This window comes from Homalodisca vitripennis, chromosome 8, assembly GCF_021130785.1.
Source record: "Homalodisca vitripennis isolate AUS2020 chromosome 8, UT_GWSS_2.1, whole genome shotgun sequence".
Lineage (NCBI taxonomy): Eukaryota > Metazoa > Arthropoda > Insecta > Hemiptera > Cicadellidae > Homalodisca > Homalodisca vitripennis.
Genome location: NC_060214.1, coordinates 31,675,884 through 31,696,161, shown reverse-complemented (window position 1 = coordinate 31,696,161; position 20,278 = coordinate 31,675,884). Strand labels below are relative to the sequence as shown.

The following is a 20,278-nucleotide window of genomic DNA, read 5'->3' as shown; positions in this document are numbered from 1 at the left end:
AGTCGACTACATGCATGCTGCCATGGAAGAACAGAAAGAATTGTGGAGATCAAAAGAAAGGGAAATACTTGAAGACCTGAGTGCAGTATACAAAGAATATGATGTAAGCCATCTATACAAAGAATCTGCTACCCTGCAAAATTTCTGTGAAAAAACAAAGAATAACTACGCCATTATTAACCTACAAACGAGGACCTTCCTAACTGAAACAGATTCAAGAAAATCCTACCAATTTGGATTTGATGGGGCGCGACTCGTAAAGCTCTTGAGAAATGAGCAAAAACAAATACACAGCCAGCCCAGACAGTGCTCTCATCAATAACAACATACTAACATCTGACGACACATACATCCTAAATGACCTTAGACTCTACAACAGTGTTAAGAACACAGATATCCCCACAACCCCTGATATCAGACTTAACCTTGTTCAAGGAGTACCAGGATGTGGAAAAACAACTTTTATACTTAACAACTGCAGACCTGGCGATCTCGTTTTGTTCCCAACCAGAGATGCAGCCCTGGATTTCCGCAAACGCTACAGTGACTTACATCCAGACCAGAGCAAATATGCCAATGACTCCTTCCGAACAGTTCATTCATTTCTGATTAACTCCACACTTCATCTACAGCAAGGAAATAGATATGAAAGACTTATCATCGATGAAGCACTCATGTTACATGCTGGAGAGATCCTGTTCGCAGCCAACCTCGCTAAAGTGCCTGAAGTGATGCTCATTGGGGACACTAATCAAATCCCATACATAAACAGAACAAACCATGAAGTCAAGTTCTACAAAATTACAGACATAGCGACTATCTCAAAAGTGCTCAACGTATCCTTCAGATACACTAGAACAACCACAGCCCTTCTCTCAAACTACTACAGCCAGGGAATGAAGACAACAAGTCAGGCTGAAATGGAACTGAGTCTCAAAACAGCGGATAACCTCAAAAACCTCCATCAAATCCTAGAAAAAGACAAATACACGTGCCTTGTCTTTAAACAATCAGAAACCCGTGCACTAATACGCACTTCCAGCAAACCAGAAGACATATATGACTCACTTCCTCACTGCCTAGTAGCAATAACAAGACATACCAATTCCTTCATATACATCACACCAACTAGAAAGGACACACTAAGCAAATGGATTATTAAAGCAAACACTTTTAAACTCAGCTCAACTGATAGACTTCTTTATAGATATCCCTTATGTACAACGTACGTCCAAGGAAAGAAAACAACCCACACCTACAATCCCAAACTGACCAAGAAACCTTAGCAAGGCATAGTGTAGAGCACCCCTTGGAAAATACACCACAAGCCCATTTTTTAGCCACAAGCCAGTTTCCTGTAGAAAAACACAAACGCAAATCCTCAACACAAATCTTCCTGAATTCATGCCTCAAAAAAGCCAAGAGCAAACTAAAAGTACGAGACCCCCTCAACAAAACACTCAGACATCTCGTAACCACCACAAAATCACCCTCATACATCAAAACATAAATTGGCTCTCAAACAAATTAGATAGGCTGGCCCATTTCCTGAATGAACAACGCCCAAGGCCTCATAATAATAACAGAACATGGCATCCCTGAGGAAAATCTACAAAACATGTGCTTGGAGGGGTACTCCCTGGTCGGAGGCTTCACAAGGAAAGCCCACAAAAAAAGGGGGAGTACTAGGGTATGCCAAAAAAAGACTAGAAAATCAAATAATACTCTTGAATACAAGCAGACCCGAGTCTGAATTGATTTGTGAAACAGCTTTATTTCAAATAACACTAAAGAAGGAAGTAGTCAAAGTACTTGGAGTCTACAGACCACCAAGTGCAAACCTGAACAACGCAATTGACATTTTACTTGACCAACTTGAAAGAGCACTGCAAACGAAAACTAAAACAATCCTAATGGGAGATGTAAATGTTGACAACCTTGTGGCAAACAGTGACAACAGCAAGCTCGAAGAACTCCTCTCCTGCTTTGACATAATCAGAGAGAGTCTAACCACCTACACGAATCACTGCTGAATCTGCAAAATCTATTGACTGGATCTGTACAAACATAGACACACAACTAATCCAAACAGCAGTAATACCATCGGGACTCTCTGATCACACGGCGCAAAAAATTACAGTTCAAACAGAGAGAAACCATCTCCCACTGGAAAATGAGAAGAAGAGAATATTCAACAAAAAGTCTACAGATCGATTCAAATCAAGCCTACAGTGCCAAAACTGGGATAACGTACTCTTAACAGCCGACGCCAACCAGGCCTACAATAGTTTTCATGAAATCCTACAAGTAACATTGAATAATACCTGCCCACTAACAACAACAAGAAGAAGACCACTTAACAAGAGAACTCATTGGAATGACGAGTGCACAAGGCTGAAAAAAGCATACATCCAAGCACTGGAAAGAGAACAATGTACAGGGAGAGCTGAGGACAAGATCGAAACAGCAGCAAGGAAAAAAGAGTATGACCTAAGACTCAAGCTCCTGAAACGAGAGCAAACAGCTGCTCACATAGAACAGGCTGACAACAAGCCTAAAGCTCTGTGGTAAATTATAAATAATGAGCGAAACGCAAAACCTAACACAACCAGAGAATGGAAACTACAACTCGACAATGGAACAACCCAAGACCCAACAGACATTGCAAACTGCTTCAATAACTTTTTTGCCACAGTAGCGGAAAGAACACTCCAAACCCACCATAACAGGCTTAACACCCCACAAAACGAAGACCCTTTGCCAGAAGTAAATTATGAATTGCAATTTCGACCAGTAACCCACAATGACATAAAAAATGCCATTAACTCCCTGAAGCCAAAAACTTCCTCGGGTATAGATGAAATATCAGCAAAACTGACGAAAATCTCTGTAGAAGAATTAACCATCCCTCTGGCAGATATCACAAACAAATCCCTCCAACAAGGAATCTTCCCAGATCTACTAAAAACCGCTAAAGTCTATCCAAAATACAAAAATGGCGAAACTACCAACACTAGTAGCTACAGACCCATCTCACTTATCCCGACTTTCTCTAAAATAATAGAAAAGGTAGTCCTCGACAGGCTACTCCTCCACCTAGAAGAGAATAACCTCCTCACAGGCCAACAACACGGTTTCCTAAAAGGGAGGTCAACCGCTACTGCCCTGATACAACTTGTAGAACATGTAATCGACGAACTAGAAGAGGGAAACACTGTAACAAGTTTTTTCTTAGATTTCAGTAAAGCCTTTGATTGTCTCAGTCATAACAGACTACTCACAAAGTTAAAACACCCTTGGAGTGACTGGGACAGAGGCTAAGTGGTTCTACAGCTACCTACATGACAGGAAACAGCTTGTGGAGATACAATACACAGAAAATGGCATCAAACAAAAAATCAAATCTGAACCCACCACTGCGCAACGAGGAGTCCCACAAGGTTCAGTCCTGGGCCCTGTGCTGTACCTCCTCTTCACTAACGACCTTCCTGGCTGTTTGGAGGACAACTGCCATACAGTAATGTACGCCGACGACACAGTGCTCACACTGGCCAATAGATCAGCAGAAACACTCACCAGAAACATACACACCACCCTCAACACTACTAGACTATATTGCACCACAAACGAACTAGTCCTGAATGAAAAGAAAACAGTCCAGCTAAATTTTACCACAAAAAATAAGAACAACACCAACAGCATTACTGGGCATAGAATCCAAAAATAACACCAAACACCTTGGGGTAACTATAGACTCCAACCTGGCCTGGACAGCCCACATAGATCACCTCTGCAAGAAGCTCGCCTCCAGCACCTATGTCATAAGGAGGTTAAAACAAATAAGTAGCCTGGAAACAGCAAAAAACAGCATATTTTTCTTTATTTGAATCCCACCTCAGGTATGGCGTAGCAACCTGGGGGGAACAAGTAATGCCAACATGGAAAGGCTCTTAATACAACAAAAAAGATCAATAAGGTGTCTTGCAGACATTGCCCCACAAGAAAGCTGTCGAGATACCTTTAAGGAGCTCAAGATCCTCACAGTTGTGTCACTCCATATTCGAGAAGTTGTTCTACATGCAGTCACCACAGCACAGACCAGACACAGAGACATACACCGCCACAACACTAGACATGCTGCGAACTTCACGCTACCACCTCACCACCTCAGTCTATATGGGAAGAAGCCATCATATAAAGGTGCAGCCTATTTCAACCATCTGCCAGAACATCTCAAGAAAGAACCAATCAAGAGGCTCAAGAATCAACTAACCATATGGCTGCAAGAAAACCCTTACTACACAGAAAAAGAATTTTTTAACACCTGAACCTGTTTTTAAAACACTTTGTATTGACACAATGTACTGTTCTCTACGAATATGTCATTAAAAGAATATTGTCTATTGTCTATCAACTGTAAACTGGTAATATATTGAATTCTCTAAAATACTGCCTTAACCAATATCGGCAATTAAATTGAATGATATCTCTCAATTCTTTAAAAAAATAATCTAGGTTTTCCTTACAAGTTGCCCTATATAAGCCAATACCACAAGACGTATGTGGGCAAAATAAACTAATTTTAAAACATTTGGATTGCATAAGTGAGACACTCTTTACGGCATACAGGCCAGATTATTTTTGTTAGAAGTAGTTAGTATGTTTGCCAGCTTAAGTTGGCATCAATTTTCAACCTCAGGAGTTTTGCTCCTTTAATCTCCTCTGTACTATCTGTGCCTCTAATTATATGTCTTTTCTGGCGAACACTGTTGCGCAATCTTCTTAAAATCTCCAAATAAAATGTTTGGTTGACAGTCTGACCTGGAGGAACAAACTCAGAATGAACAATGCCTTTAGCATCAAAAAAGTAAATCAACATGGTTTTGATGTTTGATTTGACTTGCCGACATTTTTTTGGACGAGGTGAAGATGGCGACTTCCATTGGCTTGACTTTTGCTTCGTTTCTGGGTTATAACCATAGCACCATGACTCATCACCAGTAATTACCTTTTCCAGAAAATCGGGATCATTTTCGAGATGTTCTTTCAGAAGGCGGCAAGTTTCAACTCGATGTGCCTTTTGATGGTCAGTCAGAAGTCGAGGAACAAATTTGGCAGCAACCCTTTTCAGTCCTAAATCTCCTGTTAAAATTCGCTGAACCGAGCTCCAAGTTAACCCACTACTCTCTGATAGTTCCTCAATTGTCTGTCGACGGTCGATGAGCACAAGTTCACGAATTTTCTCAACATTTTCGTCCAGAACGAGGTTTGTCTTCAATCGATATGTCGCCATTTTTAAATTGAGCGAACCACTCGTAGACCTGAGTTTTTCCCCATAGCATCATCTTTGTAAGCTGTATTCAACATTAAAATAGTTTCTGCAGCATTTTTACCAAGTAAAAAACAAAATTTCACAGCTGCACGTTGTTCACTTAAACTTGCCATGACAAAAAAACTAAACAAGAACAAAACAGGGTTAGCGAAAACAGTCACTACGAACGAACAGAATGCACTAGGACAACGGAACTGGGGTCACTGAGCTCGCAATAGGTTGCGAGACACACGCCTAGCGGCAGGAATGTGTACTACACGCTGCCGGCTGCCAGCAATACAATTCCGGTTTTTTTTTGGTACCCCCTCGTATATTATTTACACCTCTCACTCCAATGTCTTGCAATTTTTGGAGCAAATGGAGTGTTCAACACAATCAAATGCGTTAGACATGTCCATAAAAATTCCTACTACACACCATTGTATTTCGCCTCAATACAATAAAGTTGCTGCAGACACTAACTTCACTTGATGAAATCCATGTTGCATGTCATCAAGGATATGATTTTGTTCCAACTATTCATAGAATCGTACATACATGCTTTTTCATACATTTTTGAAATTACTGGACAAAATATACTGGCCTGTTATTTTTCATGTCTTTTTCAATGCCTTTAGATATTTACTTACTTACTTGATATTGCGTCCAGTTGATCTGAGCAATATTAGACATGTCAAAATGCCTTATTGAACATTCTTCTGCCAGACAGAAATCTGGTATCCACAATACTAGAAAGTAGGAGATGTGTGACTCAAGCAACCATTGGTAGACCGATTTCATCAGGGCCAAGTTTCTTAGCCCTCTGAAGCTGTGTACGACAAAAATGCCCTTAACTAGCCTTGATTCTTACACAACTGTTCACTCCAGTCTAAAAACTAGTTCACCCTCACTCCCATAAAGTCAACCCAAGTGAATGACATGGAAAGGTTTACGATTTTTGAAAGGCGCGTTTGATTGGTTTAAATACACAGAATATTTGTTTTTCAGAATTCAATTTCAAGAAATTGATTGTGAAAGATTGAACCATGTTATTTACTTTTGTAAATGCATTGGCTTCAACCGAATCAAAATTTTTATGCCTGGTGATGATTGTGGTATCATCAGCAAACATAAAGAGGTCGCTCTGTGATTACCTTTGCAATATCATTTATGTAAATGATAAAAAGCAGAGACAGCAAAATGATCCCTGTGGGACATTTGTTATTTGCCTTTCATTTGATTTGATGAATTCTATTTTGAATTTTGAAACATATTTGACCTCAAGTCACCTGAGGTCTGCCGCTAATATAGGTAATTATCCAACTCAAAGTGGTGTCAACGGACCCAACTACTTAAGTACCAATATAATACCAATACCAATATATCAATATCGACACAATCAAAAGCTTTGCTAAGGTCAGCAAATGATTATAAAATCAATCAATAGTTTGGTGAATTTTGATTGCCTGAACCCATACTGCTGCTCGCAAAGGAATTTATTTCCTTCCAGGTAAGCAATCAGCTGGCCACAGACAATTTTCTCAATTAATTTAGAAAGAAGTGCCAACCCGTACTTCCGGCAAAAAAGGAAAACATAACTTAAGATGATACCCAAATTCAAACTCAGATCACGTGAGCTCGGCAATTAAATGTTCACTTTAACTTTTTATTTTTATAATATGTACTATAGCTTAATAGCAACAAATAGTAGATAGGGACAGTGTAGACTTCTCGCCGATATTGCTTCCTTTCGGGATGCAGAAAACAGAACCGATCGTCATAATGATATGTAATTTCCACAGTAAATCATAATTTAAGTATGATCTATGTAGTCCCCAGAGGGTTGACTTCTGGCTGGTTTATACCTTCCAGTTGAACCTACCCTACCAGTGGGCATAGCAGATTCTGGGATGCAAGGGCAATTCGATAGGTCTAGTCTACTACAGGAGATGACTGTTGGAGTTGGTAGGGTCTGTTCCCTAACCTCAAGAGGTTCTTGCTAGCCTCAACATAAAAGTGTGCCACCCTCTGTCTTCTTTGAATGGAGAGGATGGTCCAGAGCAGATATCCCCTTCTTTTGAGGGGACATGACGAGATTAGTGCCCTAAATTCTTCATCATGGATCTCGATAGGAGGCGGCACTCCTACTCCCAACCTTACCCATCCAGAATATCCTGTCACTCCAGAAGCAGTGCAAAGGTTCTTTTAGGACTAGGTACAATTTATAAGCTTCTTGTTCTAAAAGAAAAAACAAAAAAAACAAAAAAAAAAACAAAAAACACAATCGTTGCTGCTGTAACCGACATGCAGTGTCTGATGACAACTCTCAACAAAGAATAGCCCCAAAACATCTAGATTTTTGTAGTTCCTAGTGGTTTTTATGGACTAACTGACACATCCCATTATATCATGAGCCAGATGGCACTTTGTTGTTAATCGTGGAAATTGATAATTAGACAGAAAAACCAATGAGTCTCCCTTGAGTGCCGGCTGCGAAATTAAACAATAACTATACAATAAAAATAAAATATATAACCCTCTGTGAGAGTTTATACAATAAAAAACGAGCCTTTACCTACAGATCATTGCTGATGACTTGCAGGGTTAAGATAATATTTGAACTAACAATCTTTAAGATGGATATAATTTTTGCAATTGTATTATGTGGGTTTAAAATTGGGGGTTTCAATAAAAAATATTTCTATTTTTTTATATATATTTAACCAAGTTCTTGTAAAAGATGTTTTTTTATTAAGTCTAACAATTCTTGCATTTGTTCTTCACTCATTCTCTCATCGGCATCACGTACAATCTGAAACAAAAGATAACAATACAATAATCCATCGAATAATAGAGGTAGATATTTTACATTGCCTTCCTTTCTATCACTGTTATGGAAAATATTTTGCAGCAACAAATCTGTACTGATGTGTTGTTTGTCTCTTAGGCAGCTGTTAGGTTTAAAACTCGCATCTACCTGTCATAACTAGTTGACAGATTTACAATTCTATGACTTTATATGTCAGTAAAAATATTAAAATGGTCACTCAATAAATCCCAGTAAATGCACAGCTGACATTCGTACAGCTGTCATCTCGATTCATTAAAAGGAAGACTCGTTATAGGTCAGTCAACCCTTTGAACGCTGGTGATGTCTATCGGTATGGAAATAATGGAGAGGCAGTCTAATGTGATGGAGGTGGTTCAATAATGGTGCCACACTCTTACGGTTTTGTTGAACTCACTGTGAAGAACATCGTCCAAGTTAACTACGGAATGTTGCCTTATTGTAAATTTGGCTTTGTTTGGTTATCTGAATCAGCTGCTGTAAATATGATTATTTTTATCTTACACGGCATACCGATAGGTACAGCTTAAATTTATTTAAAAATATGATTTATTACAACTTTATTTTAGGAACCAATTCTTATTGTTTACAACTGACTGTGGATGTTAGAACAAACTACTATATTAATTCCTTTTTCTATGTGTTTTCTAGCTTCATTTAGTGGTTAACTGAAAGAAACAATGGAATAAATAACTTTACTTAAGAAGTAACTTAACACAACAGAATTAACATAATTTTTTAATGTTTTAGATAATTTTTGGTGTGGTTATCTGTGTACTGGCTGGACTGCGCAACCAAAAACATCAACCGCGCATCATTGTCGTGCAAGACTGCTGAAAGACTTAAAAATTGACAATTCTGGTGTTTCTGTTATGACATCTATCAAGAAACCTGTTTGTTCTACATAGTCAGGCATGGGAAATAATATATAATGTGTACAGGTATATGGAAAAACAGTAGCCCAAACAGTAGTCATGTCTAACAAACTACGGTTTTGAGTAGCGGAAGTTTGTGGAAAATCGCCAGTACTGTTTACATAATTATTAAAGAAAATAAAAATTACTCAGGGGAAGTGAAAATATTTAACACTCCACATGAAAAAGTCTGTTGAAAAAAAGTAAAAACTGACCTTGGTGATTTGAATAAATGTCTTGTAAGAAGAGTAATAAATGAATTTCACCTCACTGAAAAAGAAAGATCAACGCTGAAATGAATTTTAACAGAAAGAATTCACTACGAGGGAAGCATTTCAAGTTTAAGAACAACATAATTTTAGAACTGGGATTTAAATGGGAAAAAAGCTGAACACAACAGAAAAATTTCAATGGAAAGGTTTGATATAAGAAATTTAAGATTGAATTATTTGAGTAAAGTGAAGGCTTATCGTGAATCACAGCTCCCAACGGTTTACATGGATGACTTTCATAGTTCTACAGAAGCGACATAAACGTGGACAGAAAGTGAACCCAAAGGCTTGAAATATCCTATTAATAAAGGAAAACAAGTTGTACATGTTGGTGGGAAAAGTGGATTCATACTGAATACATTGGTGATGTTTCAATGTGGGAAAGGGGATTAAGGATCAATAATTAATGTTGTTACACTGGAAGTGCAATCTATAATTTGCTATTAAAGCTATAGTTTTTATTAACCCTAGAACTGGCAATGGTGTCACTCTGTACTGGCGGCTCTATTTTAACAGCCTCGCAGACGTTTCTTATAATGTATCACATTTCATAACTGTTAGTCCAAATATAAACTATTATATGTCAATGTATTCACAACTATATGGAGAGCATTATAATAATAATATCTTATTGTTTCCATGAAAACATATTTTTGTTTTTTTTTTTACAAAATGTAAGAAAATATTTTTTTGGACATTATTTTTGTAAATATTCCATTGTGTAACTGCTTAGCAATAAGCTTTACATCAAAATTGTAAATGTATAACTCATACTAAAACTATAACCTAAGAAAGCTAAAAAAACAATAATAACAACACTAAAACACTATAAAATACAATTCCCAAAAATAATATTGGATTCAAAATGTTGCCCTGATTCCAAAAATATATAATTATTGTAACTTTTACCTCAAAACTTATGTGTTACAGGGCTTTGTATGAAAAATCACGCGTATTTACTTATTTTCAAAAATGCGCTAAATAAATATTATTTTTTATGGGTAAACATTATCTCATGACTGCAATTTTACTTATATAAGTATGACAGATAAAACAAAAATAAAATAAAATAATAAATTTTAATCTTACCTTATTTACATATGTACAATATATACAAAGTTTCATTTTTCACTTAGCGTCACTAGATTTATCGGTCTCTAAAGTTTTCACTCATACTAAAACTATAACCTAAGAAAGCTAAAAAAACAATAATAACAACACTAAAACACTATAAAATACAATTCCCAAAAATACTATTGGATTCGTAACCTGAAACACAAAACCCGGCAATTGTTTACAGTTTCACAACAATGTGGTTGACCCATACTACGTTCACGTCAGCTGTCCATAGAGAACGATGTTTTACGGTAAACAAAGAAGACAATAATCGAATTAAGAACAGTAAATCGGTACTATAGTTAATGCTGTTCCAGAATATATCAAATAAAAATAATTTATATGACCTTAATTGCCTAAAATTTCAATAACTTTACATGTCTACTTTGGCGACGAATATTCGTCGTTGCCAAATCGGACGGGCCTTTGGCGACGAAAATTCGTTTCATACCAGCTCGAGGGTTAAACATAATTGTTACAAATTCAGATACCAGCAGCTGATATTCGTAGTGGATTTCTGATGTAAGTTTATGTACAAAAATTATTAATTAAACTGAAGTATTGTTTATAAAAACCAATTTTTTAGTTAGTGTATATAGTTTTACTGAATGAATTCATTGCTGGCAAGGAATTGTAAGCCACTACAGCAAAGAAAGTTTCGTAACATTTTCAAAACATCCGACTCCAGTCAACAGATAGAATAGTCATTGTTCAGATATATTTTATAGAAATCTGCCTATATTTTGCTAATATTGACACTCAAGATATTCAATTTCAGCACTGATTTACAAACAAAGCATGACCAAAAATCATGAACGTCCACTAATCAAACTAAATCCACATCATTTACCATCTCAGTTATTTCTATTTCCATACACCACACCAAGTGTCATGTAATATGCTTTGTGAGGTTGCAAATAAAATTTCTAGTCTATAGCTTATTTTTATGTTATGTTAATGTTAAAATGTCATATCATACACAGCCTGTTTACAAATTTATTTATTCTATGATTTTCTCGTTACCATGGATACTCATGAGACCAATATAAAAAAGTTTACTAATACTTAACCAAATTCCACAGATTGGTATGCACCATTATCGAACTTAATGTTGCCTATATAGAAACAAAACTTCAAGCAGTTTCAAGTCTATAGGTCAGTTTGTTCTTTAGGTATCGCGATGATTGACAGATAGACAGAAATTACATTTTTTTGCCCCTCGAGTTGAACTTCGATAACACTCAACCAATGCAAATATGAACTGCTTCCTGAATAGCCTTCATCTACTTCCAATAACGTAGCTATGGTGTGAAGAGTTGATTCAATGTGAATGTTGAGTTTAGCTTTAGCTCACTTCCATTTAAGACAATAAGACATTTATTTATCCTTCGGCAAGTCACACAACAAGCAATAACAAATATACTATAAGTGCAGCATCTGGAAGAGGTGCTGTCAGCATCTGATGCTGTCACAGACTTAACCCTTTCAGTGCCAGACATTCTCCCTAGTGCGCGTGCAAGAAATGGCAGGCATAGTGCCATATGCTCATGCAAGAAGAGCCAGGCTATAATTGCCAATTTTTTAGCAGTTTGCAAAAACTGTCACAGTTTTGTTATTTATTGATGAAAATTGTTACTTTTTGTTTTGTTTTGCTCTAAACAATGCGCTTTAAATTAATACTGAAAAATAAATTTACTACAACATGCATTACAAATATAAAACCAGAAAAACTTTTACTTACATAAAAATTTTATGATGAATTTTTCAGTTTGGTGTAAATATAAGGCCAGTAAAAAAATCCTTGTTCCATAAATTGAGTATGTATTTGAACCTCCACATACTTTTGAACACATACACAAAAGATTTTACATCTATCTTCAAAATAAAGGTTTCATCATTGTTTTTCAAAAATAACGCGTATTTGGATTTTTCGCACATCTTGCTATCTTGTTTTGCTCTTCTTCACTCTCCGTTTCACTATCACTCACAACAACATCACTCGTCTTCTAACACTCTCCGTACAGTGTTTTTACTAAGAGGTGATGCACTACGCTTCATTTTGTAAACATTTTACAAAAATAAACAAAAAAAAAACAAGTTAGCTCGGCGCAATCGGCGAAACTGCGTAGTTGGTTAGTAAACAACAGACGACAGCTGACTCAGACTAGCGACGTCCACAGCCACTTGTATTTTGTTTTATTTATAATACTAATGTAATGGAAATACATTCAACATAATGTTTTTTATTAGTTTATATCCTTATAAATACAATTATAACAAAATTAGGATTGTTTAGATATTTTTTGTATTTTTTACGAATATTTTAAAACACGTCCATGTAGTCGGACGCTGACTCTTCTTGCACAATTTACATGTGTCCCTTGTAGTCGGACGCTGGCTCTTCTTGCATATTTTATGTACGTCCGTGTAGTCGGACGTTGGCACTGAAAGGGTTAACTCCTGGAATTTAGAGTGATGTTTGCCTGAAGAGATCCATAAAAAGTCGGCGACGAAGAAGCTAAAAATGAATTCTTTACATCGTTTTGACATCAGAAACTATGAGGAAGGTGGACTGGAGCTAATCTCAATATCCACATCTTTAGCTACTAATATTACTGACCAGGGAAAGTTGCAGGTTGGTAGTGGGGGGGTAATTGACGATCATCAGCTTCTCTTCTTTGGTGAGCGCAACTGGGAACTCCTTGAGTGCCAACAACATGTTGCTTATCATAGATGCAGTCTGATCGCCAAAGCCACTGTCTTGCAGGAAGTGATTTGTCTGAAAAAATGTAAATGGTAGATACAATTTTACTATTCAACTCTCAAACTAATGATAATTTCCTCTGAAATTGCACAGTTTTTTACAGATTTTAGTAAAATTGTTATGTATTACTGAAAATTGTATTAATATAAATGAAAATGGAAAATTGTTTACTTTCTGAAATAATAGACATCATGACTCACCTCATAATATATGGTGGCTAAGTGTTTGTTTAGAGGAGCACTTTGTTCCTGAGGTTTCTCCTTTAAAACGTTCAACAGGTGAAGAACCTGAAAAATTCAAAATATATGCTTTATAGGTTGATGAATTTTGATTACAGATTACATTAATGACTTTTTTGTCCCAAAAATATGTCAACCCATTGACAACTAACTTACAAAGAATTTTCACAAGAATATTAGTATAATTGCCGCAGATAGCTCAGCCTATACTGAGTTGGGAAATTCCAGGGTTCAAAAGGTCACAGGCAAAAATAACAGAAAAGAGAACAGGAATGATGAACATACAGTTATATGATTTATGTTATACTTTTAATCTGTTGTTCCAACAAATGAAACGTTCACTATCACACGCATTATAATTACGGTCACAACCTAAACAGAAGTGCAAGGGATGGCAGGAGTAGGCTAACCGCCCTGGCTTCGCACCTGTCTGACCTATCCTCGGTAATCCTACAGGCACACCACAGTCCCCTCAGGTTTTCTGCTTCATAGCAAGATAGAGAGCTTCTAGATAAACAGTTGATTAAATGTGAAAAACCTATAACCAATCTCCTGCAGCCGTAGTCCGAACCAAGCCCATGCACAAAGAAATCAAATGTGTAGAAAGAAATTTACTCATACTCAAAGTTTGTTATTAAGTTGTTATTTTTGTGGTTATAAGAGTGAGTAAATTTGTTTTAACAATAGAGATTGTTGATAGTCCCTAAGTCAATTGAAAATTCTACATCATGTGAAATCAGATGTACCCATCTTTTTATGTATTTTCAAACATTTCCAAGATCTTTTTTTCATGAAGTTGATCTTGAAAAATTAGGATTTCATAAACTTTGTACTCATTGGGTAAAAAACACCTCACCAAGAAACAAAAGAAAAGTCCCTTGGTAGTGCACTTGAGTTTTGACATGTCATGATAGTGAAGGTGACAACTTAATTTGCAGTTTTTAGTGATTGGGAGTGGAAACTAGACTTAAGTACCTTATGACACCTTTGAATAAAAATGTCAATCTATGTAAGAAAGCGAGACATGATCATCACCAGTACAGTATAAAATACAAAAAATCTTGAAAAATCGCTAAAACAATATTTTGGACAGACATGATATTTTTTAGTAGGCTTTTAACTGTAGAAAACAATGTTGCAATACAAAATAGGTGCCATAGAATGTTCAGCAGGTACTGCTGTTTTGATAGCATGACACTGCTCGTCCTCACACTGTAAACGTCTAAAGAATTTTTACTGGAAAACATTTGACTACCTTCATAAAACCTGGACTACTTCTTTCTCTTGCATCCAAAGATTGATCTTGCTGGCAAGAGATTCAAAGACAATGCATGACAAGATCAAAGATCATGTTACCACTTGGTTGAAATGACAGGTGGTAATTTTTATCACAAAGACATACAAAAACTTGTGCCATATTATGTCAAGTGCTTAAAAACTAGTGGAACTCTTAAAAAATTATTACTATTACAATTACTATTTTTAACTATTATAGTTTAAAAATACAGATACAATGAAAAGTTGTTTTTGCTACCAAGTTTTTTTTTTCACTGGTAAAACAAAAACTTACTTTCTGAATGCACCTTGCAGATTCATCCTGTAAAATTATCTTTCATTACACCTCCTCTGCTAATCCTCCATTTTAGCCCTTTGGGTAACGGCCAAATTTAAATGTTCTTTCTGAGGAATACCAGTGATATCTTTCCTAGGGACTACCGAGTGATACCGTACCCATTTTATACCGTTGCACACCTTTTTACATTATTGCCTATATGTACCTTTATATTTTTTTAATTACACAAGAAATTCTTTAGTACCACAAATAATAATACTACATGAAACAAAGAAAAACCAGAAATTTATAATAGTACTTTCTTCAAAATAATCTTTTCCCATTTTGATCTAATAAAAAAATCTTCAAAAAATTTCTTGAGCATAAAACAACTTATTTCACTCAATACTATAACTAAAATCGTACACAATCACAGATTTTTAATAATTCGTATTGAAAAACACATTTTTTATAAAACTGTACAGTGTAAAAACTGCCAGATTATCAATGCCTTCTACATTTGAACCAAATAAACAACAAAGAAGAGATGTATATACTCTTTAATCTATGTTTTTACATGACAGGTTAGTACTATAAATACTACTGAATGTAAAGAATATGATACATTTCCAATTTATTTATTTTTCGGACAAGGCTTTTTGAAACCTTTGGTTTCGTACTAAATATGAAAAATTGTATTAAAAAATTATATAACACAAAAATAAAATACATAACCTCCGGTTATTGGAATATTAGCATTTTTTGACAATTATGGGTGCACCCTATTAACAGGATGTTAATATTTCTCAAAACTACTCCTAACATCTGGATATCCAGATGTTAGTACCCAAAGGATTAAGAGCATGGTTGGGATGTCCAAAGATTAGATTATAAGAAGAATAATAATGTAATAAATTTGAAGAATGGAACAGTACCACAACGGTTATATATGTATCACTATTGCCCAACAGTACAGACTATACAAATATGTACAGAAAAATAATAATAACAAAGAATACAGTTCACCCAAATCAAGTGCTGCAAATAAACTGAATTATTGCTAGGCTTTTGTTATCATAACCAGATCTGTCGAAGTCTGTGAAACTAAGCAAACTGAAACATCAGTAACTGACAAGGACAGGCAAACTACTTGAAAAATGTATCTTGGTTAAGTGAATGAGGGAAAGAATAATAAGGTAGCATATTAGCATGATCAAATTAAGCAAGGAATCAGATGATTAACAGTGGATTATTATGGTTCTATTGTACTTATATCATGTACTGACATGATTACATTTATATAGATTAATTATCTACAGTAATCACTTAAACAATCACGAAAGTGAAAAATAATACAAATTTATTAATAATAAGTATGTCCTACATATTTGTTAATATTAAAGTAAGAAACAAATTCATAAATAACTTACCTCATGATTACAGAGAGATGCAGCCTTTACATTCTTTCTGAAAAATTATTGAAAATGTTAATACACACACTAACAGATAATCAACAATCACAAGTGCCATTATATTGTTGCCATTTTACTCGTAAGACTGTAAATATACCTTAATCTACTTCAGATTACAAATGATAGTATTTAAATTATCGATTTAAAAATGTCTATTCTAATAGAAAAATGTTTATTTCCTAGAATTATGAGAAGCAATACATATGCATTGTGTTAATAATAGCCTACCATTTTGAGATGTAAATAAACATAGCCATTAACCAGTCAGTAACCATTAAAAGATTGACAGTGTTTTAGATAACCCTGAATAAAATAAGAAGAGACTTTGAAGCTACCAGCTCCACATGGTATTACAAAGTACTGTCTACCACAACTCCAAGTAATTTCATCAATGAGGATTCAAATCTAGCCTCTTCAGGTATCAAAAAAACTAACAGAGTTTTTAGTTTTTAAGTTTAGGTAACTCAATAAAGGATACATTCTTGAGCTTTTTTTAAATGCATTACGGTTTTTTGTCACTTGAAGAAGAGGTTGGGTTTCAATCCCTGAAAGGTAGTTTTATAATGTTTGCAACATATAACAATAGCAAAGTAAAAAATCTTATTATTCTTTTCAAACCGTGCACTGTCAATAAATAACTTTAAATAAAAAAGATACAATAATTTGTGGTGATTCTTATGATCTGATTTTTAAATTTGAAGAATATAAAATCCGATAAGTAAGGAGCATCTATTATGTGATCAAAATTGTTAAAAAAACACTTATGTAAATGTGTTATTCATAAATAAAGCTACAATTGTCAATTTCCATTTTCAATAGTTCTGTTTGACTGGTAAACAGATTAGAAACAACGATTAAACTTGTATAACCATACATTTTTAGTACAACGAACTTGATTTTATTTATTTTAGTTTGAATGGTAGACAATCAATGTAGTTTTAGTTTGATATTATATTTGATTGTTTGGTGGTCTGATACAGACTGCAGTATAATAAGCGTTCAACATTCAAATGATCAATAATATCGAATCATCAGTATTCTTGAGTAAAGAACCCTGGATATAACTTCTTAAACGAAATTACGTTATAGGCATATCAAATTAATTATAAAAAGTAACAAAGTTATATAAGTAAAAACCAATCTAAGCTATGTGCATTTATAAATATAACAAACTAAACTGTATAACATTGTACTATAATATTTTTTACTATTTTGAAGGAAAAAACGTGACTGACACAAATAAAACATGTACATAACCATTGTATGTGATGCCATTACAGATGGGCAGTATTAGTATCAGTACCAAGTAATTCAGTGGTAACCTATTACCCAAATACTGTTATTTCAGTAACAGCTTAGCTGAATGATTTGGTGTTCTCATTATGATATCTGGTTTTATGTTACTTAGTAACCAGTAAAAGCCAAGACCATTTTTTGCAAGCAATGAGACAAGGAATGGAAATATTACACAATGAAATGTTATTATGCAATATAAGTGGGTTTAGATTAGGTTATCGTAAGCATTTTACTAGTAGTACCAAAGTTAAACATAACTTTTAAAAGTGCTCACGTGATCTGAGCTTGAATTTGGGTACTATCTCGAGGGATATTTTTCTTATTTCGCCAGAAGTAAGGGGCATTTCTTATCGGTATTTTCTCGACCTAAAATCACGTCCAAGATCGTACAACATGATCTGATGTTGGATAAGTTTGGACAATCTGGGACGTGATCTGAGGTGGGGAAAAAACCGATCAGAAATGCCCCTGACTATCAGTGCGGACTTCAGTGGCGCCTTTCACCTGCACTTCTGGCAGAATACGAAAAAGTACCCTCATGATAGTACCCAAATTAAAGCTCAGATCATGTGTGCACTTGTAAAGGTTATCTTTAATTTTTAATATGTATGTATGTAACAACATAACAAATAGGAGATAAGGATTTCATAGTACCCAATAATTATAATTAACCGGTTTATAATTTATCAGTCTATATTACATTGTAGTGTATTAAATAGTTAAATTTTTGTATACTAACATGTTACTACAGTAACAGGTTACTGGAATATAATACCTCAACATGTTATTTTGTAATAGGTTATTGACAAAGGACAGGTTATTTGCCACCTCTAGTACCCATTGCTCAAATAACATATACATGATTTAACTTTGTTTGAATTAATTTGGAACAATAATGTCAAACTGACCTATGTTATAGACTTTTAAGATATATAATACGTCAAAGAAATATACGCATTTTAAATAATTTATTATTTTTATTATTATTATTAATTATTATAGAAAATAATACAGCTATGTTTATACTAAGTTTGAGCAGCATAGTACTTGCAATTACTTGAGGGTAAACATGTCTGACAGCATTTAAATTGTTGTTATCGTGATTCGATATTATCGACCATTCGAGTTTTAGATGCTTATTATACTGCAGCCATTTTGATGTAAAAGAATCACCCAGAGGGTTTTTTACAAAACAACCAGAGATCCAACCCATCTACCTAAGCCAACCACCAGAACTTCCTTATTTTCTGCTACAACTTCTTTATTTTATATTTCCTAACACTGAGTTCTCTTTTTATATTAATATACACTATAGAAGTTTTGAACAATTTTTAGTGCAAAATGTTGAGTATCCTTAAACTGTACAAATACTGAAATTAAAAGCTCGTTTCGGCATAATAAATTTAGCCTAAATAATCGAATAATTAAAACATAAGTCAATACTTACACTTCCATAATATTGGAAGAACAAATACTACTCTAAATTTAACCTCAGAGCTGATAAAAGACACTATAACTGGACGTTTAAATATCAAAATAACACATCAGATTATTATGTAAAGTTAAAGCGGCTACATACATTCGCACAATTATAACATATTTCGTAAAGTTACGGTCAAACGATATATTCCAACTTATTTGTCTTCCCTTCGAAACTTAGGTTATGTTTTAGTTTTGTTGTTTTAAATTTGGAGGCTGATTTGAACATGTGAGTACTCAGGGAGGGCTGGATGCTGCCCAACTGCTTTCAGGGTTGCCACTTGCCGGACACATTTTTGTTTCAAATGTATCTTGAGAAATAATTAATACATACATAATTAATACTTACCAAGGGTTCAAATCCCGGCGAGGGCCAATCAGGGAAATACACGGTTAATAGTGTAATTTACGAATAAATATCAGTGTCATAAAATCTATATAAGTTATATCGAAGCCAGCATAGCTTAAAGCTGAGGCTTAAAAGAGATAAAAATAGATTATTATTGCATTAGCAGCATGACACAGACATCCTAAAAAGGTTAATAACAATATAATGTGAACTTATTAACAACAATATATACATACATACATAAAAATACACATAAATGAGCATGTGATGAAAATTAAAAAATGCAGTTAGCTTAAATAATACATATCAACAGTTTAATAAGAAATTCCTCGGTATACATGTAGATGATTTAACTATACTGTTTTGCAGCGGCCTTGCACTGTACGAAGTAGAGGCTTTCAGCGAAGAAGTTCACCTCTTCTGCAGTATCGTCGTCAAGTCAGGATTCTTACGATGGACTTGTTAAAAGTATAGTGACGCCGATTTTAGTATAAAAGCGAAATAAATACAATCATGCATTAACAATAAGAAATTTGACAAAGAAAAGAGAAAAAAAACATATTTAGTTCTTGGAAAAAGAAAGTTAAACCTTTTTACATTTGAATAATGAACTGTGAATATGCATTTATTATTGTATTTTTAATATACATAACTCTCTGACAATGA

The 20,278-nt window shown here is 34.7% G+C and overlaps 1 protein-coding gene across 1 annotated transcript; it reads right to left on the bottom strand.

Moving 5' to 3' along the window:
* Positions 1–7,970: 7,970 nt before the first annotated feature.
* On the bottom strand, positions 7,971–19,509 carry LOC124367487. Its single transcript, XM_046824344.1, has 5 exons — positions 19,232–19,509; positions 16,447–16,483; positions 13,426–13,512; positions 13,082–13,240; positions 7,971–8,123 (listed from the first exon to the last, which is right to left on the bottom strand). Exons 1-5 carry the CDS (start codon positions 19,237–19,239, stop codon positions 8,031–8,033), a joined length of 384 nt encoding a protein of 127 aa, XP_046680300.1. The 5' UTR covers positions 19,240–19,509; the 3' UTR covers positions 7,971–8,030.
* Between the last annotated feature and the right edge of the window lie 769 nt (positions 19,510–20,278).